This window comes from Melospiza georgiana, chromosome 19 (assembly GCF_028018845.1).
Source record: "Melospiza georgiana isolate bMelGeo1 chromosome 19, bMelGeo1.pri, whole genome shotgun sequence".
In the NCBI taxonomy this organism is placed as follows: domain Eukaryota; kingdom Metazoa; phylum Chordata; class Aves; order Passeriformes; family Passerellidae; genus Melospiza; species Melospiza georgiana.
In genome coordinates, this window is record NC_080448.1 from 3,505,126 (window position 1) to 3,521,731 (window position 16,606).

Here is a 16,606-nt window from a genome sequence, read left to right on the forward strand (position 1 = left end):
GCCTTCTTCAGTAACTCAGCTTTTTAATGATGTGCATCCAGCAGACCAAGATTATAATCTAATTAAAATCTAATCCAAGTAGAGTGTTACTATATTTTTAAAGAATCTGGACAAGCCAAGGATCTGGTCTCCTTTCTGTTTCTTTTTCCCTGACAGCGCTAAGGATTCCAGTAAGATGGCTTAGGAAAGCTTGCCATTTCCTTTCCAATTTTAACAGCTACTCCTGAACAAAACCCCACTGTTGGGAAAAAGGACTTCTTCCCCATAGCAATGATGGGGCACTGCACACAAAGAAGCACCTAGCAGTTTAGTTCACATTTTTTAATAACATGGCACAATTTACATTACACAAGTCTTCGCTGAGGAGGACACATGCTGAAGATTGAGAGCCGCTTCACTTTTCTGTTCACATAGGATCTAGAAAGGACTTTATTACATACAGGATAAACAGCAAAAAGGTTTGTATATAACAATCTCTTTACAATACTGAAAGCTACCACTACGGTTCCAGTGTACATATTCCTCAGGGTTGGGACTTTTTTGTATTTTTCCTTTTGTTTGTAGAAAAAAAGAAAAAAAAAGAAAAAAAAAAAGAAACACTGCACAACATCTGGAGTTCACAAAAATCTGAAGCTCACAACTAAACCTTCAGTTGACTACTAAAATAGATCTCTGATCATTAGAAACAAATGTTCGTAGTTAACTTTTTTCTTTTTTTTCTTTTTTTTTGCCAAAACAGGGTAACAACTTCAGATAGCACTTTAATACACTAGAAGACCAATGGAACTAATTTTATTTCATACATATATTTTACAGTCCAGTAGACAAGATATTGAATTCTCTCTGATAAAGTCATATTCTCTCCAAATATTTAGACAAGAAACTTAACACATTATAAAAAACTGTGTTATGAAAAGACCGATTTCAGAAGATTGATGCATATTTTTAAAAAGGACCATGTTCTTCAGGTTATTTCATGTCTTCTATGATTAGGGAACAACAAGGCTGACCTGTTAGCTATTCACAGACTTTATTACCAACTGAAATACAATAAATTCCATTATGAAATCTGCAATGGAGTTCATTAATTAAACTACTGATCCACAGTGAAAACATATCCATCATTTAGAAAAGTATTCACTTTCTTGTAGGATTTGTTTCAATGTAGTTAAAAATCACTTAACACAAAAAAATGTGTGTACAGATAAAAATGACACACTGGCAATAAAACCAGACATGAATGGCTATAAGCAGATGTTCTCCCCAAAATAAATTTGACATGTTAAGTGACAAAAGTTCTGGAAAATCTCCAGCGTTCCATTATTACCATTTAACCCAGATTAATATGACTGAAACCCAATCTGCCATGACTCCATGTCAGTGATCACAGAGCACTAATCCTGACACCATCCAAGGGACACACGAGTTACAGTGACCTCAGCAGCCTGATGCAAGGGTTCACACAGAAAACTACACCTCTGAAGGACTGTTTCTTCATCAAAACAAGAGAAGTAGGCTTCCATTAGAAATAAGCTTGTTCAGGGAAAATATGACTTTAATTATGTTGTGTGTTGAAAAGGCTCCTTTGAGTTATAAAGGCTTTTGTGAAAAGCCTTAAAATTCATTGCATAGTTGAAGGGGTTTAGCTGTCTATAACAATATAAGTAACACAGCATAAGCAGACTGTGTTGATCAATATTAAGTTTGCAAATAGCACAGTTTAAGAAGTATTAATGTATTATGTTACTTAATTTTATCTATTTACATTTGTACAAAGTAAAGCTTTCATCTTACCCTTTTTGCATATATGAACCATTAATCCATGAAGCAATCTTTTTACATAAATATCTACAATTGACTTCACTTCTGGTTTGAAAGAGCTTTGTAGGGTTGACATTGGTGGTGGCTTGTTTCTAGTCAAATCACTCAGACTGATGTCTTGTTCTTCAGTTCAAATTTTGAAATTTTTTAAGCTAGAAATAAAATAGAGTAGGAGACACGAGGAACATATGGAACATTGGCTAAAAGATCTGGAAAATTTCAACATATAATATACAAAAAAAATCATTTCAAAATCTTTGCACTCAGGTCTATACATATTGTACAGTGGGTCACATCCCCAGTCTGTATCAATGACTTGTAAGAAGGTCTTTATATTATGTTCATTTACAAGGTTTTTGTCCCTCTTGCTCTGGTTTTCACTGAGTCTTGCTCTGCTTATCGAGCTTCGATGTCCTTGAGGGTGTGAGAGGGAGGCCTCTCTCTCATCTCTGTGGACAGAGGAGTAGTCCTTCTGGGAGAGCCGGGCCGCGGGCCCAGCGTGGAGATAAGAGGCGGCGGGGCACTGAGAGCTGCTGTGGGGGGAGTTTTATTGAGGAGGCCGTTCTGGTGTCCCGTGGGGGGACTGACGCGGGGGTAGTGCATGCTGGGCAGTCCTGGCGTGAGCAGGCCGGGGTGGGGCAGGTGCCCGTCCAGGGCGGCGGGGTGCACCGAGTGCAGGCGCGCGTGCTCGTAGTCCTCGCGGAGCATGTGCAGCCGCTCCCGCTCGTCCAGGTGCGCGCCCCGCTCGTGCTCCCGGCGCGGGTCCACGGACAGAGGGTGGTGGTGGTGGTGGTGGTGGTTGTAGTCGTGAGGTTCCCGATCCCTGAATGACCTGTCTGCTTCGTACAACCTTGGCGTAGAGAGGCGATGGAGGGGGTCATTTCTTAGCAAAAAGTCTCTGCCCAGGGGGTCTCTCCGATGAATATCCAGCTCTCTGTAGGGATCTCTCAAGGGATCTCTCATTGGATCCCAGTGGAAAGAAGGATAAGGGAAACGTTCTCCACCAGGAATTGGGCTAATTCCCATAAAAGGGGTCATCATGCGAGTCCTGTCCAGGCCACTGATGCTGTTCATGTGATGTATACCAGTTACACCTACAGTCATGGGCATAGACACTAAAGGACTTGGGTGGACGTTGGATGTGGATATAGGTGGTGGCTGATCAGATGACCTATGAGTCTGAGGTCCCTCAGGCTGAACATCATGGTCTTCCTTTCGCTCTTCCTTCACCTTGACTTCGTTGCTTTTCTTCGGGTTATCGTATGCCGGCTCGTTCTTCCTGTCGGCCTCGCGGTTGGAAGTGCTGTTGGGCCTGGTGCTCTCCACAACGGGGGGCCTGGCGTAGGGGGAAGGAACCCTGGGCATTTGCTTAGACTCTTCCACCACTCGGCTTTCATGGCTCAGGCCTTCTTTCTCCGAAACGTAGCTGTCCTTCACCTTGTGCTCTTCAACATTAATCTCCTTCCGAGATTCGGAGTGATCCCTCTCTCGTTCTTTGGGTTTCTCTTTTTCTCGAACCTCGGGATTCAGATGGCTCCTGATCTGCTCACTTGAGCTGCGGTTGTGTCCGAGGGAGTTTACTGGATGGATAGGTGCTGGCGAAGGATGGCTGGAGTGTCTTTTCTCAATGCTCTCCCTACAAGAAAGAGAAGTGTGAAATGAAGGCATGAGAAGCTCTGCAAAGAAAACAAAGCATCAGAGTGTCTGGCTTTCTACTTGTGGCTTTGCAGAGAGCCGGTGACGTGCACCAGTAAATGCTCTGTGCCTGTGGCACACCAGAACTCCAGAAGAACATCCCATCTCTAAACTTGGCCTACTCTGTTATCTCATCAGAGCAGCTGCAGATCTCCAAAGCTGCTCTGTGAAGAATCTGACTGAGATCTCAAACACTGAACTCCACACAAGGCTCCCATGGGCATCTAGTTCTAGGACATGTATTGCAAAGATTTTAAATGTTTGCAAAGAAGAGAGAGAAAAGTAAAAACATACTCATTTCATCCAAAAAGTGAGGGAATTAAATACAAATTACATGGTTAATAGTATTCTACCTACTTCTTCTTTTAAGAATACATTTGGGAAAATAGATTACTATTTTTCAAATGGCTTTTAAAAACATTTCCAGACCTATGTACACTACTAATTTCTCTCCTCTATTCTTTTCCAATGTTTAGTTTTTCAATTTACTTTTTGCAATTCCATTTACTTCAAGCTGAGGCAAAATCCTTTTGAGTACCACCAGTACCGATGGTGCCAACCCAGCCCTCTGACAGGAAGGCACTTCCCTGAGTGTGCAGTGACCCTCAGTGCAGGTGTTTAACAGAGCTGCCCATCACAAAGAGTTCGTGTTGACCTCCGCAGCAGAGATAAATCTGCTCTGTCTGTCCATCCTTCAGGCTGGCTCTGAAAACATCATATCTGGAGTTAGCTGCTCCTCCGATGACCAACCCTTCCCATGTCTAGGTTAAAACAAGCTGAGCAGGACAGGACCAATGCTACAAAGTCAGAAAATACTGTGAATTCATTCAATCTTTCAAACCTAACTATGGTGCACAAAAGTTTAGGGGATTATGGTCTGGCAGTGAACCAAAATCTAAATATGGAAATGGGTTCCATACCAATTATTTTCAGGAAGTAGTGTTGACCAGGAGTTGTTATGGGCAATGCTAAGTGAAAAAGCTCTCCCATTTAAAACTAATCAAATTCACAAGGTGAATCTAATCCCTCAGTTCCAATGATTTTAACCTCTTAGTAATTTCAATTGACCTCTGAGTAGGAATCTCTCCATAAGGACAGATCTACATATTCAGTGCTGGACATGTGCTGTTTGCTGAGCATGGAAATTCTGTTCCATGTAGGACAAGGGACAGTGTGCTGTTAAAGGCAACTATTATTTATGGCCAGAAACTAAAACCCAGGAAGTTCCAACTCAACATAAGAAAGAACTTCTTTCCATTGAGGGTGGCAGAGCACTGGAAGAGGATGCCCAGGGAGGTCTCTCTGAAGACAAACCCACCTGGCACTTTCCTGTGTCACCTGCTCTGGGTGGCCCTGCCTCAGCAGGGGGTTGGAGTGGATGATCTCCAGAGGTTCCTTCCAACCCCAGCTATTCTGGGATTCTGTGGGAAGGGTAAGCAGTGAGGGGTCCCCTCAGCTGACATGGTGTGTCTCTGGGTGCCGGTGTCACCTGAAGGCTGGGTGTCACCAGCAGGTGACACTCTGGCCAGGATGAGCAGTACTGGCTGCTGAAGGGCAGCTCAGAGGGTGACTCCACAGTGAACATTTGCTCCTTCACCCATACAATTTCTGCCACCTACTTCTTTTGCTGAGCTGTGTAAGATTTGTAGTTCTAGGTACTTTTGGACAGTGAAACTGCAGCAAATGCAGAAAAAATGCCTGGGAGAAGGAAACTCATTCTAATGTCACCAGGTACATCTTTTGGTGTGTCTAGACTGAACTGTTGAAACTGTCATTTCATGGGCCATGTCTGAGAGACCTCCAAAGTCCAGAATGTAACTCTTGGAAAACACTTGGAAGACAGAGCCCTGCCTGGTCTGCACTGTCCAGCACTTCTCTGCTTGGGATCAGGTGCTGCCTTCATTCAGTGGGACCTGAACAGTCTGGAAATCACATCCTGGCTCTAATTTCCCTCCACTTGCTTTCCACCAAGAGCTGAGGCATTTAGAAGCTTCCACATCTGGACACAGGGAGACCAAGTCAAGGCCCTCCAGCGAAGGATTCTCAATGTGAAGGTTCAATTCCTTTACTTTGCTGGGAAAACACTGGCTTGTGGGCTCTGCAATGCCTAATCTTTTATTTATTTTGCTTATGGGACTAGTTTAGAGGGTACCCTTAATTGTTTTATTTCCCTAGGAAAGATCATTCAGTCCTTTTGTTGATATTTAATCAATTTTCCATATAATTGAGGTACTTTAAATGACACATAAAATTTAGAAAAAATAACAGCTGTTTTCTGTAATTAAGGAGAAATATATGTGCAACCAAAATGACAAATTCCTTTTCCAATGTCATTGTATTTAATGACAGTGTTGGTAACATCTCAAGAGGCTCCTGATTATCCAGCTCATTTAAGTGAGCTGCACATAGTCCAGTGGACAGAGAAGGAATGACTTTTTAATCCTCACATTTGTCAAGAGCTCCTGAGGTTGATAACATGAGAACAGCTCTAAGCCACTGCCTCTACAAAGAAGAAACTTAAAATCACATTATCCAATGAACTTATTACCAAGTAAGAGAAGTTCTGAGGCTGTGTGCTACACTGAAAAAAAACTGAATTTCTTATGCTGAGGTGTGTGCCTCATTTATATTGATTGAAAGATCAACAGATTCTTGGTTGGTTTGGTTTCATGCTCTAGGACTGCAGACACTTAAATGCCATTATGATTGTACTGGAAGTGTTCAGTGACATCTTTTAAACAAAATACCACTGAGAAGGAACAAATCCTGCTTTCCACATTTGCTATTTTAAATTTTTTTTCCCCTAATGTTGGGCTGGAATAAAAGAGTCTTTAAGAAAACCCCTCCACAACTGCAATCAATCAGAGTCCCAGAACACCCTGAGCTGGAAGGGACATGCAATGTTGCAGGAGCCATCAGGGCTCTGCAGTGCCACTCCCAGCCAGGACAGGGTCACTGCTGCAGTTCTGCACTCTGGGCTGCCTGAGGGATTGACCTCTCTCAGTCTGCCTGGCAGGGGCTGTGGTGCACAGGCCATGCAGCTGATCCAAGAGGAGCCACCAGGGATCTCCACCCCATCCAACACCAACCTTAGCTGGGGAGCTGCATTTGAGCTCAATGCTTTTGGCTGCCTGGGCCACTCCTGGGTTGGTAAGGTTAGACCCTTGATGACCAGGTGATTTTGAGATGAAATCAAACCTCTGGGTGTGATTCCCAGCTCTTCCTGCTTGGGCAAATTAATTTCAAATAGATAACAAAGGTTGGGACCTCAACTAGAAAGCTCTGTGCTCACCCCTCTGGGTGCCACTGGATGGTGAGGAGGAGGTGGGAGAGGCTCTCAACTCCTCAGACGTTCTCTGCACAGGGAGCACAGCTCTGGGAAGGGATTCTCAGCCTCTCCTCACACAGCCCACAGTGTGAACGTGCTGCAAAGTGCCAATCCCAGCCCACAGAGCTGGGCACACAGCAGCACTGCAGGGGTGAAACCAGGACTGCACTCACTGCAAGCTGGAACTGTGCACAAGTGTGAGGGATGGATGATGCTTACTGCTAAGCACTCAAATTATTGAAAAGAAATATATTCTGAGCTATGATATGGAGTTCAGGCAATGCCAAAGCAGCTTGCAATGAATGTTTTCAGTAAGGGATTTTCTTCAGCAGAACACTTCATGAGAAAACAACAAAACAGCAACCAAAATAATCACATAATTCTACAGACTACCCAGATCATAGTAACTAAAATGCTTTGCCATTCAAGCCAGTAAAGTTACTCACATGCTTAAGCCTTTTGCAGGACAGAAAACCCAATTTGTAACAGCAATTTCTTTTGAAGCATTAACATCAGACATGAAAATAATGAAGCTATGCTACCAAACAGAAAATATTCCAAATGGAAAATGTAGGTGAAAGATCTGTAGTTTGCCTTTCTTTTAGAACAATGTAGAAAAGCTCTTCCATGTAGTTTTAGAATATCTAATGTGTTAGCATAACTTCTTTTAGAAAAGGCTACTAATGCATATCTTTGGGTTAGTGACAGAGAAGTCAGGAAAGCACATCTCCTAAATATTCTTTTAGATTAAAATATTAGAAACAAATAGCCATTATGTAGTAAAGTAATGTGCAAACTTAACAGGAAAGTCATCAAGCCACAACTGAAAAAGCTGAAATCAGCCTCTCTACAGTTTTCAAGGAAGGCATGACACTTGCTGAATGGCAAACTCTTATAAATTTGGTACTTCAATGTTAAGAGGAATTTTTACTGCGTTAACTGAATAATGGGAACAGTCCTGACAAAAAATAAATATGACCAGGTTTTACTTTCCATTAACCCTTCCCAGCCTGGACATGTGAGCATGCAAGTCCATGTAAAACACTGAATAGAAAGGTGTTGGAAGGTGTGTTAACAGCAGTGCAAGTGTAGAGGCTTCTTTGAGGGGAAGGAAGGTGCTTTGCATGAACTGCATGCTCTGAAGCTTGCTATGGTTTTGGCACATGACATTCCTGGTGCATTTTAGTCTTTTCATCTCACACTTTTAGCACTGGTCCCTCTGGTCAGGCTGTTTATTGAGGAGGGAGGAAGTGTTTTGCAGACAAGGTCTGATTTACAAAGTTATTTAAGTATTTGAAGGTGCAGATAAGCATCTGATAGACCTCAGAATACTTTCCTGCACGCTGTCAGGCACTATCTCCACGTTAACCCTTCAAGAGACCTACGACAATGTGACCCACAAGGTAAGAGTGGGTGGGTCTGATTCTATTCCCACTTGGCACTGCCTGAACTGGGCTCCAGCAAAGCTCCTTCAGGTAAAGTGTGAGATGCAAGTGGGAAGAGAAACCCTGCAGAGGGGAACACCTGAGCTGCAAACCTGCCTCTAGCGTGGTGCCACCCTGGGGACAGCTCCAGGCGTGCCTCTGGTGAAGCTCTGCGTTCACAACGTGCCAGGCTGGGGAGGGTTAAAAGCGGAACGGAGCCCCAAGCTTTGAACTAGACAAATTCTTGGAAGTGTTCTTTCGTACCTTTCTTTGTCATCTTTACTAACAGATGAGTCTCGTTTATCTACATCTCTATCTCTGTCATGAGCTGCAGCAGATGAACTGCGCTCCAGCTCTCCTGGCTTCAGCCAGGGCGGAGGGGTCGGGAACGAAGGAGGAGTTCGGTGCAGTCGGTTCCAGGGCTCGTGAGGGTTGCTAAAGCTCTGCATACTGGGGCCATCCTTGTGGCCGAACATTGAGTTGGGTGCTGAAATGGTGAAGTGGAAAACAAAAAGGTTTAAGAAAAAGGTATGCTCTAGTGAAGGTACTTACCAAAACAACTTTTACAGCACTCAGAGTTAAAATGAATACATATTATTGGGAGCTGGAAAAGGAAAGGAAATTAACAGAGATTCATTAGAGGGTCTCATTCCTAAAAATGGGCAGGCATCTGACAGCTCTTTTAATTGGAAAGGGAAATGCTGTGGATAAAATTTACAAGGGATGAAGGAGTAAGATAAAAGTGACGATGACCCTTATTCCAAATGTTTTGGAGACATCAGGAAATGACCGTTATAGGGACTATAAATAATGGAACTTGTTGCATTTGATCCTGAACCAAAATAAAATAATATGTGACCAAAATCATGCCAGATTTGAAATATGAAGAAAGAGAGTGACTTTTAAAAGGATGATTTTCTGTGACTGGCTAAATTTAGAAAAATGTTGATGAACCTGGACTAGTTAATGCAGGTTAGTGATCTTTTCCAGGCACATGGCCTGAATTACTGATGAGAAAGGAAAAAAAAAAGTCTCCATCCACAACTCCCTAGCTGCACACATTATTTACATCTGAACATGCAACAAAACTGTGGAAAATTTCACACTCAAAGGCTCTATTTTTTTAAATGAACAATGCAATGGTAACATTTAGCACCAGGTTGAACCCAAACAATTAAGTAATTAACAAAAACCAATTTAGTGACAACTAGAAAAGGCTGCTTTCCAAATTCCCATCTTTTAGTGGTAGGTGATGTAACCAAGCAGTACAAAAGAGAGCCAAGAGTCCCCTGAGTGGCCCTGGCAGGCTGCAGAGCAGGGAGGGCCATGGCCCAGGTACTCACTGACTGTGGGGTTCCCGAGCCCCCCGAAGGCGTTGCTGCCCACGGCGGTGAGGCCGCTGAACGACGCCGGCCGGTTGAAGGGCTCTGCAAACCAACACAGAGAGCTGAAACCCCTGAGGCTGCAGCTCCCACCCAGCACCCCTGGGGCTGCAGCTCCCACCCAGCACCCCTGTGGCACCCCCTGCATTCCAGATGTACCCAGCTGTACTGGAACAGCATCCCCCCCACACACAGCAGGGTTCTGATGGGCTGGGACAGAAAACATTGGCTTTTTTGTTGGCCATAGCCATGACATCATCTACTAAAAAAATCCCTCTCAAAGAAAATCAATATGTTAAAATGGACATGATATGTCACAGACATGTTTTATGGAAAATCCTTTCCTTAGGATTTTTTCCTCCTGAGAAGCTGGGAGGCCTCAGGAACAAAATGTAAACAATGATTATCTGCTGCTGTGGAATGCAACAGGTGCATCTGTGATTGGGCTCATGTGGTTGTTTCTAATTAATGGCCAATCACAGTCAGCTGGCTCGGACTCTCTGTCTGAGCCACAAGCCTTTGTTATGATTCTTTCTTTTTCTATTCTTAGCCAGCCTTCTGATGAAATCCTTTCTTCTATTCTTTTAGTATAGTTTTAATATAATATATATCATAAAATAACAAATGAAGCCTTCTGAAACATGGAGTCAGATCCTCGTCTCTCCCCTCATTCTCAGATCCCTGTGAACACTGTTACAATGATGTTTCAATCGAAATCTGCAAACATCTCTGGTTTTACTTCCTTTTATTTCCTTCCTCAGGAAATGTCCCTTGCTAGTCAGGATATCATTAACTCTGGCAACTGTGCTCCAAACATCTTCAGGCCAAGTCTCCTAAACCAGAGCCAGGGTATAAATAAAATGTCCTGTTCCACTGATATGTCATGCTGGCCTGAGCATTCTGTGATTCCCTTGGTGTTTATTGCTCATACTACACAAAAAAATAGTATGGACTGAAAAATGCTGGAACAATTTTTTTAGTTAATGCATACAGGCAACAGGAAAATCATATAAAGCAAATTCTCACTTTATTTTGGAGCAGTCTAATAATTTTGATGAAGTTACTTCTGATAAATATCAACACAGAGAAAAAGAAGCCCAAAGCCACCATTTTCCATGGGCAGCAAAGAGCAGAATGATAAACCTGCATTGTCTGTTTGCTGTGCCCAGTTTGGTGACCCTCCCAAATCCTTCTCCATGCAAAATAAAATGCCAATGCAAAGTCTTGGTCTTGGATGCTCCCATAATGAGCAAATCACCTTATTACAAAAGCAGTAAGCTAGAAAGGAAATAACAACATCTGGTAACTTGGGCAGTTCTGGTTTAAGTGGGTATTCACCAGTTTTCACTAACTGAGACATGAAGCCAGATCACAAAATTTTAAAGCTATGTTTCCTATTCACTTTAATGGAAAAACAGATATCTAAGTAGGAGTTAGGAAAAGAAACATCTCTGTGATCTGAATCCTTGCCCTTAAGGCATTTTTTGGACTGGTTCTAAGTATAACTCAAATGAAACCCAGCCAGCCCTGTCACTGTGCTCCTCTAATGTCCAGAAGTATTTCAAAACACAGTCAGTGACACTTTCTGTGTATTTAGAACTTCTGCCTGGTAAAGACTACAACTACACAGCTAAAATGTGCCATTTGTAAAGGTTAGGGAGCAGAATGCTCAGTGTCTCCTCACAAGAAGTTTCATTTCTCAGTGGTCACTGCCTGAGCTGAGAGAGCACGTACCTAGGTGAGCAGCTGGGTTCAGAAAGTTGCTGTGGTGGGGTGGTGGGCCAAAAGGGGTTCCAGCTGGATGCCCCCCACCTGCCAAAACAAAGCAAAAGGGGTCAATTCCCAGCACAGGCTCAGAGAGGGACTCAGTCTGCTCTGGGCTGTCCCTTCTTTAACAGCTCACGTGAGCTGACATTGCTGTGCCCTGCATGGGGCTCACAGGGTCCTTTGCAAAGAGCAGCTGCTTTTAGAACAGAAATACCCAGTTAGAGGATAAGGGATGCAGGGGAATGAATGTTTCAGGTCAGAAACAAAAAGGAAATGCATGTGAAATACACCTTAGTTCCAACATCTGATCTCCACAATGCACCAGACATCACTCTGTGAGGAAATGTTCCTTCATTTACTACCTAGTAGTGTTTCAGCAGATTGGGCTTTTTATAAAAGCATCCTGAATCATTTTTAAATATTTATCAAATAGACTAATAGCCCCTGGCATGTCTTGCAGAGAGTTCATAAGCCAAAGCATAAGGGAAATTCATGGCAAGGATCAGCATTTTAATGAGCAAGGAGCAAGAAGGGGATTTCACTTTCAGTACTCACTGGCTGTGGAGAAGAGAGTTGATGGCCGAGCCAGGTCATGGGGGTGGTGGATGGCTCCAAAAAGGCTGGGGCCTGGTGGCCTGCTCAGAAATTCTGGTTTCAGGCCAAAGTCCAGCTTGTGTGGGTCAGACTGCATCTGTTTCTGAAATGGAAAACAGGACTTGGAAGAGACTGTCTGAAAAGGCAACAGCAAAAGGCACTTCCAGAATGATGTGGGCAGAGCAGCTCATTCATACTGATGTTTTAACAAGAATATTGGATTTTGAGACCCCAAGCACAGGTGTACAGCTGTTTTCCTGGAAGGGAGATGTAAGGCAAAGAGGGAAAAGCTCAGGCTCCTGCATATTTCCTGCTCATTTCACCAGTGTTTTCACATATGCTCACACCCACCCCTCCAGGATGTTCAGCACAGAGCTGCCTTCAACACAAACATGAAACTCTCTGAAGAGGCCTCAGACACTTGCTGAGCTGTAAGGACAGGTCTGTCCCACAACAATAAATGGGAATGTCAGCTTGGCCCTGGTCCCAGCTGGGCAGGGGTGCTGAAACACCAGACATGGACACCAGAACCACTCATTTCCCAGGGAAAGCTGCCACCAAGAAATGCTGGATGCAAAGCACCCTCCAATGCCCCTCAGCTTGATGAAAGGAAGCAGAGTGCAGAGCAGGAGTGGCTGAATCCCACTTTAACAGCTCCCACTCCACACTCAAAGTACTACATGTTTTTATTTACATGTGTTAGAGTCAGCAGCCTCCCTCTTGTGAGGGGAATTTGCTGAGGCAGCTGCACTGTGAGTGATAAGTGGATGAAGGATGTGCTCTTCTTCATGCCACATCCCCATTTCAGGGGTGCCCACTTCAGTAGTTTTATAGAATGAAGGAAGAACACCAAATTCCCAATTACCTGTGCTGCCAGAACTCCCTAAATGCAGATTGCTGATTAATTGTGCAGGGCAGCTGAAATGATTTATAAATGGGTAACAAGGAACCAGGAGATCTTAACAGTAGTTCTGGAGCAGGCTACGCTTTATAAATCAGTATTTAATACTGTGCCAGCCCCAAGCACAGACTATTACAATGACATAAATATGCATATTAAAAAGTTATGATCAAATTAATGTGCATGCCTCATAGCTGTTTTTCAAGAGCTAGAAACATGTCTGTGTAGTCATGAGAACAAAAAAAAACAATGAAAACAAGAAAGAAAAAGGGAAACAAAGCATTATCTATGTCTGGAGATAATGGCCTGCAAGAATGCTGAAATTGCCAAGTCAAGGTCAAGTCTTTTAAGGAAGTAACACTGAAGTGCTTTAACAGTTAAAAGGAGTTCAGAAAATACAAATGCCTCACTTGAAGCCTGTGTGCCAGATTTTTATGCTGTGAACTCTTTTTATTCTTTTTTAACAACCAAGTTATAAACCCTGACAGGCATTACTCAGAATAGCAAAAGCTGGCTGAAGCTTTAATTGCAGCCGTATGAATGGTGCTGCTCTAAATAACGAACAAATCCCCTGGCTGAAGAGGAACAGCAATACCATGGATGTGTTAAAAGATTTCTGAATGTGTTGGTTCACCTTAAAATAGTAGCAGGGAAATGGTCAGATTTCTTTTCTCCCCAGCTGCTGTTCAGGAGAGCAGCCCCTGGATGCCAATCCTTCCTAATGTATTTCCAGAAAATGTGTAACACCTGAGCGTGCTGCCCACAAAAATCAATGTAAATGTCTGCACTGCCCTTAGATCAGGCTGTAAGGCCCTTCCTAAAGGAGAGAGGCCCAATTATGGAGCATAAATCCTCTCCTGAGCAGTGGGCAGTGTAAGGAGGGTGTAAATGTGCTCTGTGCCCTGACTGCTGTGCAGCCCTGTTGAATCCCTGAGGTGTGCAGAGGTTACTCAGGTCTTGCAGCAGAGGCACAGGCAGCCAAACAGCATCCACAGCTGCATGCAATTTTTCCTGAGGTCAGGAAGGTTGTGTTTCAAAGTTTCCCATTGTGCCTGCTCCTTCAGTGCCTGCTGCTGCCCTCTGCAAGCAATTACTGGGCAGATCATTACTGGCAGCAGTCCTGTGGCACCGCATTCAAACTGGAAACCAGCCCCTTTGATTCCCTGCTCTGTGCTCAGGCAGCACCTGCAGCTTGTGCACAAGAAAAGGCACCTTCACAATCATGGCAGTGAGTAAGGAGAAGGAGAAATTGTCCTGTGTGAGCTTTTGGAAAGAGATTCACCTTTGTGGTCATGTCAGGAGGGGGACACAGTTCCTGTGTATCCAGGAACACCCAAACTCTCCTTACTGACCAGACACACTTCTCAATTATTCCTGAAAATATCATCATGCACAGGCTCAAAAACTCGAGCAACATCCTTTCATGTGCTTCTGGGCTTTCTTCTTGCTGTTTTTTTTTAACATGCAAGGTGGAAAAGTATGAGGTAAAAAAAATGGCTGCATGAAAATGGCATTTACTGTGAGTTATAAATATACTGGTTTGACCTCTCTCTGAATATCAAATCAAGGAAGATTCAAAGGACACAGATAGCATGGGAATAATAATTTCATTTCAAGAAAATACCTTTTCAATAAAAAAAAAAAAAAAGGACATATAACTCTCTAGGTCTATAATCTTGTCTTTTTTGATAATGGGAAGATGAATGAAGATCACTAGCAGGGGAAACATAAGGAAGCAGAGAAGAGAGATATGTCTACTGCAGCAAATTAACCTGTCAACCTTGTTTAAAAGGGTTATTTTTAAACTCTATTAGCTGCAGGTTTTCATAGCTGTTCAACATCTTCATATTCTTATATCACTACCCTACACAATTCAAGTGCACACACAGGCTGCCAATGCTAAGGATTCCCTGGTAATTTTAGTTTCTAATACAAGCTATTGATTCCTGAAGTATGAGCAGTGAAGAACAGAAACCATTCCTGACTTACTGAAAAACTGTGGGAGCATCACAAGATCTTAAAGTGATGGGTACAGTGAAAATACCATAAAGGAAAAGAAACTTTCCCAGAGTCCATGTGCAATAGCAATTCAGTCACAGTGAGAATGGAAAACTGCTCATGGCCTTCACCCTTGAAGTCTCAGAGCCTGAAAAATAACTAAGACAGGACTTCCATCCCTGACCTTCAGTGCAGCGAGGCAGTGTCTGATAACACAACATCCCTGAGAGGCTGTGCCTGCCTGGGCAGCCTGGGCACACCCAGGTGCCACCCTCCAGCCAGGAGGGGTGTGAAGGAAGGCTGAGGGGAGCCTGTGTACCCTGGTACAGCATCCTAGGGACAGGAGAGGCTTCCTGCACTTCCTGCACCCTCTCCTGCCCCTCAACATTCATAAGAGGAAATAGATACACATGCCAAGGGTCTCCACTTGGTACATTTGTGTCCTCAGTGGGAAGGGAAGGGAAGGGAAGGGAAGGGAAGGGAAGGGAAGGGAAGGGAAGGGAAGGGAAGGGAAGGGAAGGGAAGGGAAGGGAAGGGAAGGGAAGGGAAGGGAAGGGAAGGGAAGGGAAGGGAAGGGAAGGGAAGGGAAGGGAAGGGAAGGGAAGGGAAGGGAAGGGAAGGGAAGGGAAGGGAGAAAGAAAGAGAGAGAGAGGAGGGGGAAAGAGGGAGAGAGAAAAAGAGGAGAAAGAGAGAGGAGAGGAGAGGAGAGGAGAGGAGAGGAGAGGAGAGGAGAGGAGAGGAGAGGAGAGGAGAGGAGAGGAGAGGAGAGGAGAGGAGAGGAGAGGAGAGGAGAGGAGAGGAGAGGAGAGGAGAGGAGAGGAGAGGAGAGGAGAGGAGAGGAGAGGAGAGGAGAGGAGAGGAGAGGAGAGGAGAGGAGAGGAGAGGAGAGGAGAGGAGAGGAGAGGAGAGGAGAGGAGAGGGCCAGCTTGTAGTTTACCTCCATTTCCTCCCTCCTAGCTACGGAGCTGGAGCTCTTACCCTGCTGTCCTGGCTCCAGCACATCCCAGACACTGCTGGGACTCTGCCTTCAGCTTTTCACCCAACCCTCAGAAAGAAGGCTTCTGCTCAAAGCTGTGTGTGTGCCTTTACCAAGTGCCCAAGTGAGAGCCAGCCCTTCCTCTCTGAGCTCTGCTCTGTGCCCCCCACCCCAGTCAGGCTTCCCAGGCACTGACCTTGACCTTCTGTTGGTGATGGTAGATCTGCCAGGCGATGTGAACGTGCATGGCACACCACTTGCCAGGTTTCTGGAAAAACAAGACATGAATGAGTAACTTTCAAAAACCTGAGATGCTTTATTCTATTTCTAGAAGAAAACAGACCCTGAGCCCTGTCTGGTTTGGTCTGGGGGATCCCCACACCAAAACAACTGAAAGCAAAGGATTCCCTCTCCATCCTCCTGCAAAACCAGAACTGGAAAGGCTTGTCCCTTGCTAGGGAATTTATCTGGGTACCCAGGAATCTCCAGCTGGACACATTCCTGTAATCCTCTGATGCCACTGTGCTGCTGAAAGCTGTGTCCCTGTGAGCAGCTGCCCTGCACAGCTGGACTGCTCACAGCTGCACACTCAGGTCATTTCCACAACTGGCATTTCCACCAAAAGATGAAAATGGAAGTGGTTTAAAAGGTCACTCTGGTTTTCAAAATTCATCTGACTCCCTCATGTAATTGCTGGTCTGTCCCCCCAAGGTTTCAGCT

The 16,606-nt window shown here is 44.2% G+C and overlaps 1 protein-coding gene across 1 annotated transcript in view; it reads right to left on the reverse strand.

Moving 5' to 3' along the window:
• Positions 1–306: 306 nt before the first annotated feature.
• The window catches only part of AUTS2 (activator of transcription and developmental regulator AUTS2), an 819,578-nt gene continuing 803,278 nt past the window's right edge, over positions 307–16,606 (reverse strand). Inside the window, exons 15-20 of the mRNA XM_058037438.1 lie at positions 16,083–16,154; positions 11,973–12,114; positions 11,385–11,462; positions 9,612–9,695; positions 8,533–8,755; positions 307–3,457 (exon numbers count right to left, since the gene is read on the reverse strand). Coding sequence (XP_057893421.1) covers positions 2,218–3,457; positions 8,533–8,755; positions 9,612–9,695; positions 11,385–11,462; positions 11,973–12,114; positions 16,083–16,154 — 1,839 coding nt within the window. The 3' untranslated portion in view covers positions 307–2,217. The remainder of the gene's footprint in view (positions 3,458–8,532; positions 8,756–9,611; positions 9,696–11,384; positions 11,463–11,972; positions 12,115–16,082; positions 16,155–16,606) is intronic.